The sequence below is a fragment of the Phaseolus vulgaris genome, chromosome 1 (genome assembly GCF_000499845.2).
Source record: "Phaseolus vulgaris cultivar G19833 chromosome 1, P. vulgaris v2.0, whole genome shotgun sequence".
Lineage (NCBI taxonomy): Eukaryota > Viridiplantae > Streptophyta > Magnoliopsida > Fabales > Fabaceae > Phaseolus > Phaseolus vulgaris.
This window is the reverse complement of record NC_023759.2, coordinates 37,194,504-37,216,623: the sequence shown is the minus strand read 5'-3', so window position 1 is coordinate 37,216,623 and position 22,120 is coordinate 37,194,504. Positions and strand designations below refer to the sequence as shown.

The window sequence follows — 22,120 nt, the reverse complement described above, 5'->3', positions numbered from 1 at the left end:
TTTGAGCTTCAAGCTAGTGAATTTTGTAAGATCTCCAGTCATATGCTTGGAGCAACCACTATCCAAGTACCATTGATTCTTCTTATTGTTCATCTGCAAAACAGAGTAAAAATGATACAAATGGTACCCTTTTCAGTATAGGGTCCAGCACAGATTAAAACCTTCTCTTTTGGTAGCCATTTTGCTAAGTTCTTAGGAACAAGATGCTTTTTAGCAATGCAAAACCTAGAGGTATGACCAGATTTCATGCAGTAAAAACAGGTTACATGAGATGCCTTTTTGCCACTGTTAAAAGCTGAAAAACTTGATTTTGCTGGAACAAAAGAACTTGAAAGCTTTTTGACATTAGTTACATTTCCAGGGGTATAACCAAGACCATTCTTATTGAAAACAGCATTCTGTGAGCCAAGGAGAGACTCAAGGTTTTCTCTTCCCTTGGTGAAATTGGAAAGGGTTTTCAGCAAATACTCCACTTGTTTTTCCAATTTTTTGCAGTTTTCACAGGTTTTAATAGAGGCATGCAAGCATGTTAGTTCAAGGCTTACCAAATCTGTTTTGGCCTTATGCAATTCTTCCTCAAGTGTTTTTACTTTAGGTGCAAGCACATTATTTATCTTTTGCAGCTTATTGCATATTACAGCTAGCCCATTTGCTTCATCATGTGTTTCCTTGAAAGCAGCAAGCAAATGATCATAGTTATCAGAATCTACAGAAAAATCACTTACTGAATCAGAGATTGACTCCTCATCCTTCATCATGAAGCACAAATTGTTTTCCTCATTCTCAGTTGAAGAGCTGCTGGTTGAAGATACTTCATTTTCTTCCCATGAAATGTAAGCTCTTCTTCCTTTGTTTCTTTCAATTCTCTTGCTGGCAGATTTGTCCTTTGCTTGATTGTCTGGACAATCTGTTTTGATGTGCCCTGTTTTCTGCTCTTTGAGTCTCTTGAGCTCTAGCTCATGCTCCATTAGCTTTCCAAAGAGTGCAGCAGTTCCCAGCTTTGACAGATCACGGCTTTCAGATATGGCAGTCACCTTTGGTTGCCAGCTTCTGTCGAGGCACTTCAATATTTTTATGTTGAGTTCCTCTCTGTCAAATTCTTTTCCCAAACCAGTGAGGTGATTCACAATATGAGTGAACCTTTTCTGCACTTCAGCAATGCTCTCATCGGGTTGCATTCTAAACAATTCATATTCTTGGATGAGAGAATGTTTTCTTGACCTCTTCACATCTTCAGTACCCTCATGAGTGACTTCTAAGACCTCCCACATCTCCTTAGCTGAATTACATTGGGATATCCTAAAGAACTCATCCATTATTAATGCAGAGGTTATGATGTTCTTGGCCACAAAATCATATTGAGCCTTCCTCCTTTCGGTCTCATTCCATTCAGATCTTGGCTTTACCACTTCTTCATCCTTGACAACCTGCATTGGCACATAAGGTCCATGGACCACAGCTTCCCAAATTAATGCATCCATAGATTCCATGAAAATTCTCATTCTAACTTTCCAAAATGCATAATTCATTCCATTGAACATAGGTGGTCTATTAACAGCAGATCCCTTAGCAAAAAGCACATTAAACTCAGACATTATTACAAACAAACTTGATTAAAATACAAGTCCTAGCTCTTGATACCAATTGTTGGGTTTAATAATGTCAAAGTTCAAGAGGGGGGTGAATTGACCTTTTAAAAGCTTCTCGAAAAAAACAGTGTTTAACACAGTTTACAGAAAATAAAACGATTTATATGGAAATGAACATATTTATTTTGACACTGTTTGTGTGTTTGAAAAGCGTTTATACAGCAAGGTTAATCACAATATTTTGCAGATAGACTTTCCAGATACTCACACATTGATATTAGATTGAGAGCCAGTGAATCACAAAAAACAACAAGCTTCAATTCCAAGCAAAATGATTTAGGTTCAATAAATGGCTTGACAATTTATTGAGTAATCTATTACAATCAACCTGTTCTGATGACTTTTAACAGATTATAAGTGTTCTTCTTGAAATCAAACAATTTTTCATAAATTAAGAACAATATGAACCGAGCCCAGAAAGAACAGATTTATTTTTTATTGAACAAATTTATTTCTTTGCTGTTTTAACAATTATGCAGAAACTTAAGTGCAGAGATTGAGAGAGAATGAACACAAGGCAATTATACTGGTTCACTCAAGTGAGCTACATCCAGTCTTCACCTAAACCAAGGTGAAATTCACTAAATCACAATTCAAACAACACAAATCCCACTGTTCTTGAAACCTACAAGAACTTAGGTACACTTGCTGAAAAAACCTATTTCAGCACACACACTCTTCAAGAAACCCTATCAAGAAGAGTGTACAACCAAACTTTTACAAGAAATGAAAAGTGAAACGACTACACCTGATTGAGGATGCAGAAATCTGCCTTAAACTAGTAGACAAGATTGCTACAACAGTAGCAGCACCTCACACCAAGCTTTTAGAACCAACCAAGAACAAGCACTTTGTGATTTTCGAAATCTTTGAAGAACAGATGCTAATTCTTTGTAAACTCTTAATTCTCTGCTGTAAAACTTGTTTTCTCAAATGTGTGAACAACTCTTAAACTCAGACACAAGTTTTCATTTTATAGAAAACCAACTTATAACAGATTTTTGAAAAATAGTTAAAGCTGTTATAAAATGAACAGATTGAAAATAAAATGAACAGATTTATTTTCAAAAAACAGTTAGAGAATTTGTTAAGTGAGGAGACTTAGTCAACCATTCTGGTGCAGGGATAAAACTGAAAAACGTTTAAGCTAGACATGGCACCAGAGACAAAATGAATCTATTCATTTACAGATGAACAGATTTATTTTTCAAAACGAAAATAGAAAAGCTTAACTATTTAAAACACAGACGTTTTGAAAGGTAGAAGACTTAGTCAAAATACATGATGCACAAAATCTAATTTTCACAAGACTTAGCCAAGGCATCAGTTTAAAAATGAATCTGTTTATTTAGAAAAGAACAAATTTATTTTTATGCAGTAAACGTGTTTTTTGTGTAAAACATGTGAAAAACAGTTTAAGGAATCTTATGCTTGTTCTTATCACATGGCCAGGGTAGGAGGTGAGTTACTCAGCAAAAAGCCCACTCTTAAACAACCTTTAAACACTACCTAAGACACATTTAAAGCAAAGCAAAAAATACATGAAATGTACATATAAGTCTTCATCAAACACATGTCTTGAAGGGGCAGCAACCATCTTCAACAATCTCCCCCTGTTTGATGGAGACAAATCCCCATAACTCTGTTGCTTTAAGAACCTGTACTGCACCAAATATTGAACCAGAAAAACAGAAACATTGCATAACAAATGAAATGGTTTTTAGGTGCGGAGTTTAACTCCCTGTTTCAGCTAGCTTCACCTAGCATGGTAAGCTATTTTTCTCCCCCTTTGGATTCATCAAACAGCGTATAAGCATAGGGAAAAACAGAAACATAATCATAATAGTTCAGAAAAAATAAAACCAAATTGTTCAGCATTACAGAAATTTTAAAACTGATAAAGAAAGCATGAAAAGCAATAGACTACTGATCCTTGTAGTATAACTCTGCAAGCTGCACTTGAACCCCTTCAATTTGATCATCAAGGTGTTGAAACCTTGCTTGAGTAGTCTCAAAATATGCCCTCTGTTCTGCTGTCATGACATCAAGGCGATGCAGAACTTGCCTTTCAAACATTGATAAAGGTTCACCATGGTATTCTGGAGTTTGATAGGCCACAATGTCATCTAGATGAGTTGCAGCAGCTTCTTCATGCCCTGATTGGGGAGCAGGTGAGTCTCCTCTGATTTCTGCAGATGGAGAGCTTGCCCTTTAATTTCCAGCATGTTGAGCAGATTACTCTTGACCATAGGAGTGATGGAGAACATAACACGAGTGTTCTGCAGCTTGGACAGTGTCATCCTCCATGGGAACTACTTCATCCTCATCTTCATTGTTGAGGTTTGAGGCTCCGTGTTCTGCTTGAGAGTTCTTGCCTTTGAGAATGATAAGTGTCTAATTTCAGTAATACTTCATATTAAAATATAGGCACTTATGAGGATTTATTGCTAATTTACATATAAAATAATCCCTAATTTATGAATTTATACCTTTTTACATTTTTTATGATATTTATTTGAATAAGAGTATTTTATTCCCAAATTTGGTGTTAATTGCATATTTCTAAGGAAGATTGGAGATTTGGATTAAAGATGAATGATTTGAGCTAAAAAGATAAAGATAGAAGGTCCCAGAATGGAAAAAGATGCAAAGAAAGATTGGGCCTTTTTATGTTTTATCATTTAGCCCATTAGCGCGACACAATAAACAACCTAACCCTAGAAAACTAGGATAAATAGAGGGCTAGAGGCTCAACCTTAGGGTGCCAGATTGAGAGGAAAACACCATAGAGTGAATTGTAACCCAATTGGGAGAATGGAAGGTGATAGAAGTATGCGTGGCTAATTCTACCCTTTGGGATTGGGAGTAATCTGCTCAAACTCTTATGTATTGAGGTGATATTTTATATATTAATATTCAGTTCTTGATTGATTATTGGTATTGTTGTTTTACTTTTAATTTTCCGTGACAAATTGAGAATCTTAAATCTGACCGGGAGGTATTTTTAGGGTTCGGACCTAAACAACAATACTTAACATATTTGAGTGCTAGGAATAGACTCGAAATGTTAATTGCTATTAAGCGTCTGAGCTTCCTTCTAAGTTGTTCTTATAATTATGCGAGGGATCGATAATTAGGAGACATTCTTAAGGATTTTATATGCGAGGAATCGATATAAATGATTTTTATACGGGCATCAATTTCAATCAAAGAACTTAATATTGACATGCTAATCAAAATACTTGAGAGTGAGAGAGATGAAACTAATCCTTATTTTTCCAATTGAAACAACTAATTCTTTGTTTGTTTTCTTATTGATCAGTGCCACCGCAATTAATTCAAAACTCTTTTAATTGTTGTTCTGTTTTTATATTTAGCGATTATTGTACTTGATAATTCACTGTTCCTTGTGGGATCGATATCCGTCCTTAGGGACAATTATTACTTCTGACAAAGCGGTGCACTTGCCGTAAAAAGTCATCAGAGAACAACCCACTTGTCCTCAATTTTGTGGAATCTCATTTTTGTGAGAGTTGAATTGTCAATCTCACTAACAGCTTTGATAGGGTCGTTTCTCTCATTTGTAACATCAACACCAAAGTAATCAATCAATTTGGAAACAAGTATAGCATAGGGAAAGCGATAATCAGCCAACCTTTTGGATTTCAGCATGTGTTCATTGATAATGAAAACCCAGTTTACCTTAATCTGGTTCATGATGCAATATAGAAGGATTAAATCTTCTTCATGCAAAACAACATGATTTGTACCTCTTGGAATGAGTTGCCAAGCTATAATGTAGGCAACAAGGCGTGGAGTGACAATCGTTGTATACCTCTGAACAATACATATAACGACGGTTCACAGAGCAACCGTCGTTATTTCAGGATCAAATAGACATATTGCGATGGTTCACAGGACAACCGTTGTTAACGATAGTTTTATAAAAACTGTCTTTGTTTGAGGTCACCTTTTTAAAATTTTGTACTAGTGATTTTTAGTCTAAATTGTTCTTAAAATGATCTTTTAAAAGAATTATTAGTTAAATTTCTTTCTTTCTCTATCTTTGCTTCTTGTGTCTTCTATGAATTTGATTATGTAATATTTCTTTTTATAAATATAAAATGAATATTAGTTGATATATAAAATGAATAAGCACTTAAGCCACATAATATAAACTTGTAGACAATTCATTTTATAAGCCGCAGAATTCTAATGATGATGATACAAGTCTTTCTGTTATCCCTGTTGTGGGGATTAGAGGCTTGGGAAAGACTACGCTTGCAAAGTTTGTGTTCAACGACAGCAGGATCCAGGAGTATTTTCCATTGAAGATGTGGGTGTGTTTCTTATGACTTTGACATTAAACAACTCATTATCAAAATCATCAATTCTATCAATGATCAAGATGCTCCTCCTAACCAACAGAATTTGAACATGTTGGATTTGGAACAACTGCAAAATCAACTCACCACCAAACTTTCCGGTCAAAAAATTCTTACTCGTCTTAGACGATGTATGGAACGAAAACCGTGTTAAATGGGTTGAGCTGCGGAATTTAATCCAAGTAAGTGTATCAGGAAGTAAAATTTTAGTGACCACACGTAGTCATTCAATTGCTTCCATGATGGGCACAGTTCCCTCTCATACTTTAGAAGGTCTTTCTGAGGAGGATTCATTGTCTCTGTTTGTCAAGTGGGCATTTAAAGAAGAAGAGGAAAAACATCCTCACTTAGTAAATATTGGGAGGGAAATTGTGAAAAGATGCAAGGGGGTTCCTTTTGCAGTGAGAACATTAGGTAGTCTACTATTCTCGAAATTTGAGGCCAATGAATGGGAATATGTGAGTGAGAATGAAATTTGGAATTTGCCTCAGAAAAAGGATGACATTTTACCTGCCCTTAAATTAAGTTATGATCTCATGCCGTCCTATTTGAGGCAATGTCTTGCAATGTTTTCCCTTTACCCAAAGGATTACACATTCGATAATTATGAAATTAGTGCGCTTTGGGGGGCTCTTGGACTCATTGCACCACCAAAAGAGAACAGGACACTTGAAGATGTGGCCAATCAATATTTGCATGAACTTCTATCCAGATCTTTTCTTCAAGATTTTAAAAACTTTGGCGCTGTTCATAATTTTAGAATACATGATTTGGTGCATGATCTCGCTCTATTTGTTGCAAAGGATGAGTGTGTACATGTAAGTTCCAGTATTCAAAATATTCTAGATAATGTTCGGCATGTGTCTTTTGCTGAAAGCAATCTGTTTACCAATTTATACAACAAAAAATTGGTTGCTGTTAGAACCATACTGTTTCCAAATGGTGCAGCAGAAGTCAACGGTGAAACATTACTAAAATTAAAATATTATTCTTAACTTAAATTAAAATTTAAAATTTTGTATTAAAGTAAATAAACACAAATTAACTGTATAAATCGTACCAATATTCATATAATGATAAACGTATATAAGGAGGTCAAATGTAACATTTTCATGTACATTTATATAAAACTATAACTGAGAAAAATACTTAAATATATGAGGCTCTCTAGTTCTTTGTATAAGGGTTGGACACCTCTTACGTGTCTCTTTTAAATTTAATTAATTTATTGTTGAAAAAAAAATAGGCTCTATTCAAGTGTTTTCTATTACTTCTATTAGAATGACTCACTCAATATTTATATATTCAAAATTTTAACAAATATAATTGTGTGAATGTGTCTCATTATATAATTTCTACATATCTACACTCGTGAGTCTTGTTAATGTCAGCGGAAAAAGTTAAATTTAGATAATAATAAAAATACTATACTTTATAAATTACAATTGAATAATTATGTAAATAACTTATATCAATATTTGTACCTTTTATATGTAAAATCCTCGCAACCTCAAATGAACTTACATGGCTATGTACAAATGTAAAATAAATTTATTAGTATTAAATTATAGGTATAATTATATTTTTTTAAGGGTCAATAATCAATTTAATATAGTGATTTAAAAAAATAAAATTTAGTCCAATACTACAAAAAAATCATGAAATAGAAACAAATTTTTAGAGACAAAAAATAATTAGTTGTTATAGTGATTAAATTAGAGACCGTTTTAGAGATTAAAAATAATTTGATTTCTAAATTAGTTTCTATTATTGTTAAATAGTTTTTAAATTGGTATCTAATTAACAACTAAGGTTTAAACTAAGGTTTTTGCTACGAAATATTTGATCGATTTTGATAGATTTACATGAATGATGTTAGCTGGTTATGATGTGATACAAAGAATGACAATGTTATGCACACATGGAATCCACATGTGTCCTCCACCTGTCCAGTCTCTCTTGTTCCTCAACGACATTTATTTGCTCATGCCTTTTAGTTCCTGGAAGTTCCACGTTCGTCACACTTATTTGTTCCATCGCCATCGTTGTCGAGATCCTCCCTGCCTTTTCCGTTGATTGCCGGATTGCAATAGAGTACGGTGGTAGGATGCCCAAACTGCTCCTTTGGATTTCGAAGTTGGCTGCGATGCAGACGCTCAAGGGGAGTGATATTTTCTGGAAAAGTTCTACACCAGAATATTCCCCACGCTTTCTCTTATGCCCTACACAAGTCCTCTAATCAACTCAATGACCACCTGGGAGGCCACGCGGGTGGTGGCACCGAGTACACAGAACTTTTATGACAACTTAATGTATTTAGCAGTGTTCTCGACGTCGTTACTGCGTAGCCTCCTTCAACATCTGCATCGCACCCAACTTCGAAATCCAAAGGAACAATTTGGGCATCCTACCACCATACTCCGTTGTGATCGGGTAGTTAACGGAAAATACGATAAAATGGATACAAGGAGTTGTCCAGGATGCAGAAGGCAGAAACAAACACGATGTTGAGGAAAAAGAGAGACTAGATAGGTGGACGACACACATGAAGTCCATATGTGCATAACAGTGTCATTTTGTGTGTCACATCATCACCACTGAACACCGTCCATGTCAATTTAACATAAGTGCCGGAATTGCATACTTTTTAAAAAACCTTATGACCAAATTATGTTTTTTTAAAAATCACTATAGTAAATTAAGTATTGGTCCTTAATGTAGAGACAAAAAAAAAAAACTATACCTAAATTATATAAAATAGGAAATATAGTAGAATTAGAAACTTGTGCATACAAGAAAATCATTAAATAGTAACCAAATTTAGAAACAAAAAATAATTAGTCACTATATCGACTAAATTAGATACTATTTTATAAACTAAAATCTTATTGGTATCTAAAGTGGTTTCTATTATTAATAAAATATTATAAAATAGTTTCTAAATTGATATCTAAATTAGCTACCAAAGTTTTAGCTACTAATATTTTAGATTCTAAATTAGTCTCTAAATGACTAATAGAGACTAATTTAGAACATAAGTAGTTAGTAGTTAAAACCTTTGTAGCTAATGGTTAGATACTAATTTAGAAACTACTTTATAAATTTTTATTTAATAATACAAACTACTTTATGTATCAATAATTTTTTACTTTATAAAATGATCTCTAATTTAGTCAATATAATTACTAATTATTTTGGTCTCTAAAATTAATTTTTATTTAATGATTTTTTTAATGATATAATATATGTTTAGTGATCAAAGTGTTTAGTTTTTGTGCAATGACCACAAAAATATCAAGTTAAAAAAAATAATGACTATCAAATTATCGACGGCTAAAAATCCTTTGATAATCTAGACATAGCTAAAAATCACAAACTTGTGCATCTAATATGTTTGTAATGGTAAAATATCATTATTTTTAAAATATTTTTTATTTATTATAATAATTTTTATTTTTTTTAATATAATTATTAATGGTATCAAAAATTAGTTTAGGAGTCAACAATCTAGTATTGCAAGGAATCAAAGTCATGTCCGTGGAAGATGTCAGATCTAAAGGTGTAGAATAGTGATGTTTTTGGGGATATAAATAAGGAGGGGAAGATATTCAGAGGAGAATTCAAGAACTGGATGTGAGGGATGACGAGAGCGACCTCAAGGAGGAAGATAGGGAGGAAAGGAGACTACTTCTGGCAGAACAAAGAAGGAATAGTCACAGGTAGGAAATTCTATTTCAACAGAAGGCGCGCCAGAGATAGCTAAAGCAGAGGGATTTGAATACTAGGTACCTTCACTCAGTAATAAAGTGGAGGAGGTCTAGTAATGGAATTAGTGGGCTGAGAGAAAACGACCAGTGGTTTGACGATCAAGTGGCGATAAAGGAGAAGGTTAAAGAGTTCTTTAAAGAGTGGTTCAGCAGAGGGGCTTGACAACAGGTTAGGATTGACAATGCAGAATTCACCTACATCTCAAATGAGGATAATCAGAGGTTGATAGTAAGAATTACAGAGGAGGAAATAAAGAGTGCAGTGTGGAGCTGTGAGTGTTCGAAGAGTTCGGGCCCCGATGGGTTCAATTTCGATTTTATAAAGTTCTGCTGGGAAGAAATCAAGTCAGATATCATAAAAGCGGTGTGAGGAGACTGGAGATGACCAAGGGGGACGAACATATCTTTTATATATCTAGTCCCTAAAGTGGATAACCTCTAGTTTCTAAATGAATTTAGATTGATTTCCTTGGTGGGTTGCTTGTACAAAATAGTTGCTAAAATCATGTTCTTGAGGCTGAAGAAGGTATTACACAAAGTCATAGATGTCAGGCAATCTGCTTTTCTGGAGAGGAGGGGTTTAATAGATAGTGTATTGGTGGCTAACGAAATGTTGGAAGAAATGAAGAGGAAAAAGATAAGGTGCATCTTTTTCAAGGTTGACTATGAGAAGGCTTATGACTCAGTTAATTAGGACTTTATTTATTATATGCTTCAAAGGCTTGCTTTTGTGAGCGTTGGATTGGTTGGATAAGACTGTGCCTTCAATCTTCGTCGATCTCCGTGTTAGTTAATGGAAGTCTTACTCAAAAGTTCAAACCTAGGAGGGGATTGAGACAAGAAGATCCATTAACGTCGTTTCTCTTTCTGATTGTAGCAGAGGGCGTAGCTGGAGTGATTAGGAAAGCTGTGGAGAAAGAGTTGCTGGAAAGTGTGTCCATTGGTGATGAGCTTGTCAAGGTGAATATGCTTCAGTATGCGAACAACACTCTTTTCTTTTGTGAAGCAAATCCTCAAAGTGTGTTTTCAATCAAGGCAATGCTTAACTGTTTCAAACTGGTATCCGGTTTAAAGGTAAGCTATCTGAAGAGCAATATAGGTGGGGTGGGCTGTAGTCAGCAGATGTTACAGTGTTGCGTAACTATCTTGAATTGTGAAGTAATGAGAACTCCCTTTAAATACCTGGGGTTGCTCATTGGGGGATGCCATAAAAGAAGAACCTTCTGGGAATGGGTGGTGGAGAGAGTGAGAAGCAGGTTAGGAAGATGGAAAGGTAAGTTCATTTCAATGACAGACTGCTTATGTTTGATCAAATTGGTACTTTCCTCTCTACCTTTGTTTTATCTGTCGATATACAAAATGTCGTCCGTGGTGGTAAAGGAGGTGGAGAGATTGCAGAGGGACTTCCTATGGGGTTGGGGCATGGAAGGCAGGAAAATAGCTTGGGCCTCGTGGAAAAGGTGTATGAATCAAAGGGAGAGGGTGAGCTGGAATGATAGAGATTTCAGAAAGTTCAATCTGGCGCTCTTTTAGGGAAGTGGATTTGGCAGCTGGGCACGGAGGAAAATGACCAAGGAGGTTGTGGTTTTGAAGTATGGTGGGTGGAGAAATCTTAGGGCTCAAGAGGCTACGAGGTCTGACTCCTTGTGGTGGAAGGATTTGAAGGAGGTCTGGAGGTTCCAGGGATGGAAAGGAAATTTTGAGGACAACATTGTATGGGATATCGAGAACAAAAGAGAGATTAGTTTGTGGGAAGATAGATGGTTGGGAAATGTAACTCTGAGAGAAAAATCTCGAAGGCTATTCTCAATCTCTTCTTGCAGAGAAGCTAAGTTGAGGCAGGCAGGAGGTTGGAATAATAATCTAGACTGAGTTTGGAGTTTAGGATGGAGAAGGAGCCTGTTTGATTGGGAAAAGCATTTAGAGCAAGAGTTGGCTAGGATGTTGGATACAAAGAGCATAAATGAAGAAAAGGAGGATAAGTGGGTTTGGAAAGTAAGTGTTGATACATTATTTATAGTTTAATCGGCTTACAGAGTTTTACGTGGTGAAGGCCAGGATGAAGAAGTTGTTATGTACAAGGAGTTTTGGAGGATTAAGGCTCAACCATCAGTGCAGTTAATAGCTTGGAGGGTGTTAGAGGATAAAATAACATCTAAACAAAATCTAGTGAAAAGGAGGATAAGTATGGAAAGTAGTGTTTGTAATATGTGTGAGGAGGTCAAGGAAACCACGTCTCATCTCTTATGTACATGCAGAGTTTCCTGTCTTGTATGGCCTAAGTGTTACAAGTGGGTGGGACTGATATCGTTAGCACATCAGGAGCCAAAAATGCATTGTTCCTCAATTTAGGCTAATTGAGGAAAGTGTAGATGTTAATCGAATTTGGTTGTGTGTGGATAACAGTTATAGGAGAAATGTTGAAGCATAGAAATAAGAAGATCTTCAGGAATGGGCGGATAGATCACTTGGAAATTTTCTCGATGACGTAGTTCAAGGTTTGGTCATGGATGACATCGAAGGTACGCTTAACATATTTTTCTTACTCTGATTGGTGTTTTGAACCTTTGGTTTGTATGTGGTCCATAAAAAAATATAAAGGTTAGTAGTGAGGTAGGGAATCACAATTTTGTTTATAGGTAAAGGATGTTACCGGTTTGTTTTGTCTGCACCTCTTGTATAAAGGTTGAAGTATCCTTAAAATACCTTTATTTTTTTGCTGATAAAAAAACAGTCATGTATGTGAATAAACATAAAACCTACACTAGATAATTTTGTTTCTTTAATTATTATTCTTCTTCTTATTATTATTATTAAGATTATGAGTATTATTATTGTTATTATCATTATCATTATTAATATTATTATTACTGATTAATAATAGGAATTATTATAATAACCATATTATTATCATTAATAATAAATAATAATATTAATAATAATATAATAATAATTGTATTATTATTATTAACAAGAAGAATATTAATAATAATAATTATTATTATAAAAACACATATTATTATTAGTAATATTTTTCTTCTACTTATTATTTTAAATTAATAATTATTTTTCTTCTACTTATTATTATTAAATTCTAACTATATAAAGCTATTAAATTCTACCATTTAAAGGGAATGAATATTTCATGATCAGCTGATTAAGTCCAATACGTACAGTTTTCAAAATAATACGGAACAATAAAACACATGTCCAAAAATATCTATGAATAATTTCATATAACTTGTTAATTAGGAAAATATTTTAAATCGTAAGATAAAAAAATGTTATAATGTTCTAAACAATTAATTGTATATTACAATATGAGCACAATCAGATATCATATTAAAATCTTAGTTTTTTTTATTCAAAAGCAGGTTTTCTTTATTAGTAAAAAATTAAATAAATTAGAAAAAGATATTTTAGAATGTTTCAATCGGTACACAAAAATCAAGAACTCCTTACTAATTATGAGCATAGAGTTCTTAAGATAAAATCCATTCTTACACTTCCACCAACTCATAAGGAACTACACAATTGGCCATAACAGAGATATTAGGCACACAAAACACGGCAGAACAGTTCTGCTTCACAAATAAATAATAGCCTACTAGGTGTCTTTAATGTGCGTTTACCAGCATTCACAAATTAGGCACACACAGACGCTACACACCGGTTCTGTTTCACATATGCATCAAATGCTCTATAATTAAACACCATTGCCTATGCTCCTCCATTATACCGCAATTAAGCAGCTGATATACATCACTTATGCCACATTTGTGCATGAAAATTATGCAGAATTGTGGCTGCACCAAATTCTGAATTGAAGATAAATGCTGCTTGGTTCTCAGAAATTGGACCGCGAGGGCTTACAACCAAGAATTGACTCTCCAATTACTCCAATCCTTCTAGCTCCAATTCCATGAAATTCTTCTCTACTCCACCTTGAAAGACTTGAGTCTTCATCCTTAAGTGTGTGGATTTCATCTTTAATCCCCAAACTTCCAAAAACAGCAACATCCTACTATTTCTTCCAACAGCACCCAACAAAGGCTTTGTTCCAATGGCTCTAAAAAAGCTTGGCAGCATACGCACTGAGCTAAATTATTTCAGTGATTCACAAGAACGGAGTTCTTGAGTTTCCACTACATTGCGCACGTGCACGTCAACCACATACGCACCGAGTGGTTCTGCATCAGCTACTACATTATGGTCTACCCTGCGCCTCCAACCTCTTCTTCTATGATGACTCCCTTCTTCATAGCTTAGCCTTCAAATTGCCTTCACCAACCTAATTCAGCACAAACGCCCCATAGAGCACCACCTACAGGTTCTCTACCAATTCTGGATGATATTGTCAATTTAAAAGTGCCACAGCAGAACAACACCAGAGGTGAAGCAGAATATAAACCTGATTTTCCTGCATTTCAGCAAAAACCAAACAAACCATGATTCCTCTTCTTTTAGCCAAACACCATTGTAATGTTAAGTGTTTAATCTGCCACCATTCCAATTCTCACTCTCCTTCCTTCACACTACCTTCAACTTCATAGGAGAGTAACAGCCTTCACTTTACCCCTCCCTCTTTATTTATAGCTTTTAATAGACAGGAGGGGATTCAGATACCCGTCTGAGAAAGAATGAACAAAGGAATTCATCCTATGTTTCAGTCAAAGCCAAGTTTTCAGTTGTGCCAAATGCTAGATTTCTTCCGAATCGGCTACTCCCTGATTAAAGACTACACAATTTCTTTGTTCCCAAATACACCTCATCACAGCTCATCACAGCTGTCCAACGACCTTTCCATATCAAGTTTTGTTTGTTATTAATGAGTTAGGTGAAAACTCTCAAAGTGCGTTTCAGATCCTTATGTTGGACGAAAAATCCTTATGTTGGACGAAAATAATACCAATCCACCTATAACATAGATACCACACACGTTGAGAGATAGCACATTCTAAAAAGAGATGTTGAGATGTTTCATCTGCATTTTGGCAAAGAGCACATGTAGATGAGCAAAACCATGCATGCAGTGGTGATCACATTAGGCAATGCTTTAACCTTCCAAAGTTGCTTGAAATACTCATTATTATCACCATTGACATGATTTGATAAGCACCCATAAGTTGATTTCACAGTGAATTGTCTTGATGCATCGCCTCCCCACACTTGTAAGTCATTCACCTCCTTATTCAAAATAACCTGATTTAGAGCCCCCAACAACTTTTCTCTTTTTGCATTTTCCCACTCAAACATGTCTCGTCTCCACCTCAACCTCCATTGCCATATTGATTCTGCCCACTCCCCTATCTCTCCCACCTTTTTTCTTTGGTTCGAAGAAATTGAATACAACCTCAGAAACATTGTTTTGAAGTTGTTACTGCTTACCCACGCGTCTTCCCAGAATCTGACTTTGTCTCCAACTCCCACTTTCCATTCTATTATTGCTTGAAACCATCCTACTCCTTCTCCCTCCCCGCATACTTTAGATAAGTCTCTCCACCACCAGGATTGGCTTTTCACATTTGATTGACAGTGATCTAAGTCCATGCCATATTTAGATATCAGTACCTCCTTCCATCTCCTTTTTTCTTCAGACAAAAGACGTCATTTCCACTTGGCCAGAAGAGCAACGTTGAACTTTCGTATATCTTTAATTCCCAGTCCACCCTCCTCCTTAGGATAACACAGTTTCTCCCACCTTACCCATGAGATAGATATAGTAGTCTGATGACTTTTTACGGCAAGTGCACCGCGTTGTCAGAAGTAAGATTCTAGATCAAGAATTAGAAACAAAAAAACAATACAAATAATCAATCAAAACCAGTTGTCTTTACATCGGACACAGGAGTCCGTGATTGACAAGCAACTCAGAAAAAAAACCAGTTGCCTCTACATCGGACCCGGGAATCCGCGATCGACAAGCAACTCGGAACAAAAACTAGTTGCCTCTACATCGGACCCAGGAGTCTGCGATCGATAAGCAACTGGGAATAAAATTCAATTGCCTCTACATCTACATTGGACTCGTGAGTCCACGATCGGCAAGCAACTGGGAATAAAAACCAGTTTCATGTACAATCTACATTGGACCCAATGAGTCTGCACTTAACCGCAATTCAGAACAAAGTCTAGTTGCACTTACATCGGACCTGAGAGTCTGCGATCAGTTGTAGCTTCGAAGCAACTCAGAATCAGCTCAGAACCAAGCTGCCCGATCGAACCCACACCCTCCCCAAAGGATAGGCCATTTATTGCTTAAAAGTATAATGTTTTTCAAAGGTAGATTCAACAAGCATTCGAGCTTAACCGCAAATGACTTCAACAAATGCTCGCACACATCAAAGCTCAGGTTTGATTTTAACTTGACCTTTCTCACATAAAAACGTATACTACTCTTCAAGAAAAATGTATTGAACGGTCGGACTTAGCCGCAAATGTTTTTTACAAGCCTTTTCACCTCACTCGCTCGGCTCAAGGCTGGGAGGCTATGTTCCGTCCCAGATTTGATCGGACACATACTGATCAAAGTCCAAGTCAGATGTATTCCATATCGGCCTAAATAGTGAGAGAACCAAACATGTCGACCTTCTCCCTTCTGGAAGCTCGAGGTCTAGGCTGAGCATGCCGACCTCCTCCATTCTAGTAGCTCGAGGTCCAGGTCGAGCATGCCGCCTTATTGGATTCATTCTGCAGACCAACAATCCAGCAAAAGGGCTTAAAAGGGTCTAAATATTTAGTATTCGAATTTTTAGAATCTATTTTCTATATTCTGTGCTCCAGATACTAGATTAAATATCTGACATAATAAAACCATCTCTATTGGCTCCTCCATTTTGGCAGCTCGAGGTCTAAGCCGAGCATGACAACCTTCTCCATTCTGGTAGCTTGAGGTCTAAGCCAAGCATGACGACCTTCTCCATTCTCTATACCATCTCGAGACTGCTAGGAATTGGATCGAGTAGACCGACTCATTAGGTATCACGATAAGGCCAATTGAACAGACCCAAAACGCAGTAAAGTGGGCCTATGCCCAATTCGGTGATCTTGTTAAAATAATGTCAGGAATAAGCAATCTCGTCACAACATAATTAATGTGTTTTTAATGCACAATATCCCGACCTCTTTGAATGCTTTGATTTATCTGCACAATGTCCCTGATTATATTGCATAAATGTTCTAATTTACTTACGCAATACCCCTTATTATATTACATAAATGCTCCAATTATATTACAGAATACTCTGATTTATATATATACACGATATTCAGATTTGATGAAAAGATACTATAATATGACACATTAAAACCTGAAGAAACCAGTGACAAAGATCCAAGCCCATGAAGGCTTATAAATAGATAACCATTCACAGGGAGTATCTTAACTCGAAATTTAGCATTACATTCACTATATACATAGAATTTTATGCTCTTACTGACTTGAGTGTCGGAGTATTTTCTGCAGGAGGAACTCCTCTCGTTTCGTGAAGGTTGAATCACTAGAGCTTGAAGGGAGACCACTAGGAGCTCACCCAGATTCCGACCGACTTTGAGCCGACGAGAACAAAAAGTATGGTAAAAGACAAACCAAATCCAAAAAGGTACAAGAAAAAAAATCTCATCCCAATGGATCTAACCCCTTCTTCAAGAAGAATGGAACTTGCTTTATCGGTGGGAGGTCAGGTTATCATGCATATCAGTACAAACATAGGGTCAACAACGAAAATATTCCTAAAAAAATAGTCGTAAGGAAAGATAGAATTGTTGTAGTTATTTCACAAGTGAACCTTGTAACCAATATGCGGTAGATTTCAGGACTACTGTCACATATTCCAACGTTTAGAATATTTGTTGCAAAGGATAAGTCTCTCCATGTTCCAACATCCAAAATATTCCAGATAATATTGGGCATCTTTTGCTTAAAGCAGGTTAGCAAAATTTGGAAAACATTTTAAAAAGGAGATAGTGCACACAAAGAAAGAGATAATGTACAAGGAAAAAGTGGCGCGAGTAAATGCCGAGTGAGTCAGTGATGAACGAACAAGAATGAAGCGAGCAAGTGAATTCGAATAGAAAATCGTGTGAGGAGAGAATGAAACATCAAGTTCATTCTATTTCGAGTATATATGAAATTATACTATTTTGCTTAATTGAAATTCCTAACAAAAAAACTCTTAAATTTCAGTTAATTCCTTTAGTTTCTTTTATACAAGCCCATAAGATGGAATTTACATTAATAAGACTAATATAAACTAATTATTACGCAACTAATTCTATAAGAGAATAACAAAATACTTAAAATGAAGTAATAATCTAATAGCTTAAGAATCAGCACTTAAGACACATTGTAGACAAACGAATATATATATATATATATATATATATATATATATATATATATAACGGCTGTGCAAAAGACAATCAAAGAAGCTTGTTAGATAACATTAAGACTAGATGCAAGACGTATTCAACAACCCTTCTAAATTAACCCCTCCAAATATATTACAAATATGTTTTGACACAATTTTAATTTAAAATATATTATAAAATTGTTTGAATGATGTCAAATTGGATAGATATTCATATGCCCTCCAGTTATATTTTAACTCCTGCAAAACAATATATGTTCTTATGCGTAATAAAAATTATTTAACTCTTCTCATTTGTTTCTTATCGAGTCTAAATGTTTTGTTAACAAATAGTTTTTTTTTCGTTTTTTCCCTCTTTCGAATTTCTGAGTGTGGAAGATGACATGTGTGACGTGGAAGAAAAAAATTTAATACTTCGTAGTCTTCTTCGTCTTTCAGTATTTTATGTAAAAAAGATGGTAGCAGGTGGCATTAATGTTTTATTCAGCAGTTCGGGAATCCAATGGGCATCTTCTGACGTGGAAGAAAATATTTAATACTTCATAGTCTTCTTCGTCTTTCAACATTATATATAAAAAAGATGGCGGCAAAGCAAGTGGCATTACTTATTAAATAGTTCTGCAATCCATTGGGCAAACACTCTCTCATCAACAAAGTTTACTTTCTTTTGCCTTTCCATCTCATCCTCTCCTCTCCTCTGCTGTTTGAATTTCAGATAACTATGGCCGAATCATTTCTCTTCACCATCGCAGAGTCACTCATAACAAAGATTGCTTCTCATGCTTTTCAAGAAGCTTCTCGATTGGTGGGTTTATATGACAATCTTCCAGACCTTACAAAGACTCTCTCTTTAGTCAAGGCTGTGTTGTTAGATGCTCAGCAAAAGCAGGAGCACAACCATCAGCTGCGCGAATGGCTCACTCAGCTCAAAATTGTCTTCTCCGATGCCGAAGATCTTTTGGATGAATTTGAGTGCCAAACACTGCGAAACAAAGTGGTCAAAGCTCACGGTACCACCAAAGACAAGGTAAGTCACTTCTTCTCAAGCTCTAATCCACTTCTCTTTCGTTACAAAATGGCTCAACAAATTAAAGATATCAGCAACAGACTAGACAAGGTTGCAGCTGATAGGCACAAATTTAGTCTTCAAATAACTGATGTTGACACACGTGTTGTGCATCGGAGAGATATGACACATTCCCGTGTGAGTGATTCAGATGTGATAGGAAGGAAACAGGATAAAGAAAAGATCATAGATCTTTTGATACTGCAAAATTCTAATGATGGTGATACAAGTCTTTCTGTTATCCCTCTTGTGGGGATGGGAGGCTTGGGAAAGACTACGCTTGCAAAGTTTGTGTTCAATGACAGCAGGATCCAGGAGTGTTTTCCGTTGAAGATGTGGGTGTGTGTTTCTGATGACTTTGACATTAAACAACTCATTATCAAAATCATCAATTCAGCCAATGATCAATATGCTCCTCCTCACCAACAAAACTTGAACATGTTGGATCTGGAGCAACTGCAAAATCAGCTGAAAAACAAAATTTCCGGTAAAAAATTCTTACTCGTCTTAGACGATGTATGGAACGAAGATCGTGTTAAATGGGTTGAGCTGAGGAATTTAATCCAAGTAAGTGCAGCAGGAAGTAAAATCCTTGTGACCACACGTAGTCATTCAATTGCTTCCATGATGGGTTCAGTTCCCTCTCACATTTTAGAAGGTCTTTCTGAGGAGGATTCATTGTCTCTCTTTGTCAAATGGGCATTTAAAGAAGGAGAAGAGGAAAAGCATGATCACCTAGTAAATATTGGGAGAGAAATTGTGAAAAAAAGCAGAGGGGTCCCATTGGCAGTGAGAACATTAGGCAGTTTATTATTCTCGAAGTTTGAGGCCAGTGAATGGGAATATGTGAGTGAGAATGAAATTTGGAATTTGCCTCACGAAAAGGATGACATTTTACCTGCCCTTAAATTAAGTTATGATTTTATGCCGTCCTATTTGAGACAATGTTTTGCAATGTTTTCCCTTTTCCCAAAGGATTACGAAATTAATAGTTATGAAATAAGTTCGCTTTGGGGGGCACTTGGACTCATTGCAGTACCAAAAAAGAACAGAACACTTGAAGATGTGGCCAATAAATATTTGCATGAACTTTTGTCAAGATCTTTTCTTCAAGATTTTACAAACTTTGGCACGGTTTATAGTTTTACAATACATGATTTGGTGCATGATCTCGCTCTATTTGTTGCAAAGGATGACTGTCTATATGTAAGTTCCAATATTCAAAATATTCCAGATAATGTTCGGCATCTGTCTTTTGCTGAAAGCAGTTTGTTTAACAATTTATACCACAAAAAATCGGTAGCTATGAGAACCATACTGTTTCGATACGGTTCAAAAGAAATCAACAGTGAAGCTTTAATAAATACTTGTGTGTCAAAGTTCAAATATTTGCGAGTTTTGAATTTATGGGCTTCGACAATGGAGACTTTGCCCCGTACCATTGCTAAGTTGAAACATTTGAGATATTTGGACATTAGCCAAAATCTCAACATTAAGAGACTCCCGGAGTCTATTTGCAAGCTGCAAAGTCTGCAAGTGTTGAAGCTTGAGGAATGCAAAGAGCTGGAAGCAATGCCCAAAGGATTAAGAAAGTTGATCAGTCTCCGTCATTTAGAGTTCAGTACTAAGCAATCTATTTTGCCTGACAATGACATTGCTAGTCTGGGCAATCTTGCAAATCTGTCTATTACATTAAGCCCTAATTTGGAGTCTATCTTTGGAGGTGTGAAATTCCCTATTCTTAAAGTATTGAGTATTTATCATTGTCAGAGTCTAATGTCTTTTCGGCTGGATGGTAAATTTTTTCCTGAATTAGAAACATTGAGTGTTGAATCCTGCGATAATTTGGACTTGGAACTGTGGAAGGGCAACCACTTTGAAGAACAAAGCCACAAGCTAAAGTTAAAATCTGTTCGATTTTCAAATTTATCACAGTTGGTGGCCTTGCCTAAATGGCTTAAAGAAGTTGCCAACTCCTTACAGTGCTTGGTAGTTGAAAATTGTGATAATATTGAAACACTTCCAGATTGGTTAACAACTCTGATTGACCTGAAAACACTTTTTATAAAGTCTTGTCCAAATTTGGTATCTCTCCCCGATAACATCCATTACCTTACTACAATTGAAACTTTGATAATTCAAGGTTGTCCTGACTTATGTGAAAAATATCAACCCCATGTTGGGGAGTTTTGGCCCAAAATTTCACACATAAAAAACATTGTCATTGATGAACCATAAGCCTGAGAAGAATCAAAGGAAGAGCAAGACGAAGAGGAATGCATTAAGGAGACAGCTAAGCCTTGAAGTGTGTTTATTGTTTATTGTTTTTGTTTATTTTTTTCTGGAAGTATTTTTCTTAATGAAGACTTTGCATTTGATAGTTATTTTAATGTGTTTAAACTTTCTTTTCACATGAAATTGCATTGGATCATTTGTTTGATCATACATCTTTTATTACACACTCTTTTGTCTGTGAAAATACATTTGAGTTTTTATCTACCAAAAGACTTTTTAACTTAGAAGCTCCATCACAGTTGTGTGTAATACTGAAATATTTGTTTTGTTTTTTAATTGTAGATTTAGTCGGATTTATCCACTGAAACAAAATTCTGTACTGAGGAGAATTAAATTTGTGGGAGTTTTTCTATTTATAGTGTGGTACTTCACACTTAAGTTTATTATAAACCATAGATTGTTCTTAAAAATAGTGAATTCTAATGAAACAAACCTTACTTCCCCAGTTTGGTGTTAGCAATCACTTTTCTAACTCCAATTTGAAGAATTTATTTATTTTAATTAATTTGGGGTATTATGTTTGCAATCATTTTTTTTCTAATTACAATAAGAAGAACAGAAATCTTTTTATTCCACATACATAATCATA

The 22,120-nt window shown here is 35.5% G+C and overlaps 2 protein-coding genes and 1 pseudogene across 2 annotated transcripts; all 3 read left to right on the top strand.

The window, feature by feature from the left end:
- Positions 1-5,556: 5,556 nt before the first annotated feature.
- On the top strand, positions 5,557-7,029 carry LOC137815997 (disease resistance protein RGA2-like; annotated as a pseudogene).
- Positions 7,030-10,306: 3,277 nt separating this feature from the next.
- On the top strand, positions 10,307-11,673 carry LOC137815996 (uncharacterized). Its single transcript, XM_068619102.1, has 3 exons — positions 10,307-10,443; positions 10,626-10,875; positions 11,335-11,673. Exons 1-3 carry the CDS (start codon positions 10,307-10,309, stop codon positions 11,671-11,673), a joined length of 726 nt encoding a protein of 241 aa, XP_068475203.1.
- A 7,099-nt stretch (positions 11,674-18,772) lies between these two features.
- LOC137814061 (disease resistance protein RGA2-like) lies at positions 18,773-21,630 on the top strand. The gene has a single exon (XM_068616597.1). It carries the CDS (start codon positions 18,892-18,894, stop codon positions 21,472-21,474), a length of 2,583 nt encoding a protein of 860 aa, XP_068472698.1. The 5' UTR covers positions 18,773-18,891; the 3' UTR covers positions 21,475-21,630.
- Positions 21,631-22,120: the final 490 nt, after the last annotated feature.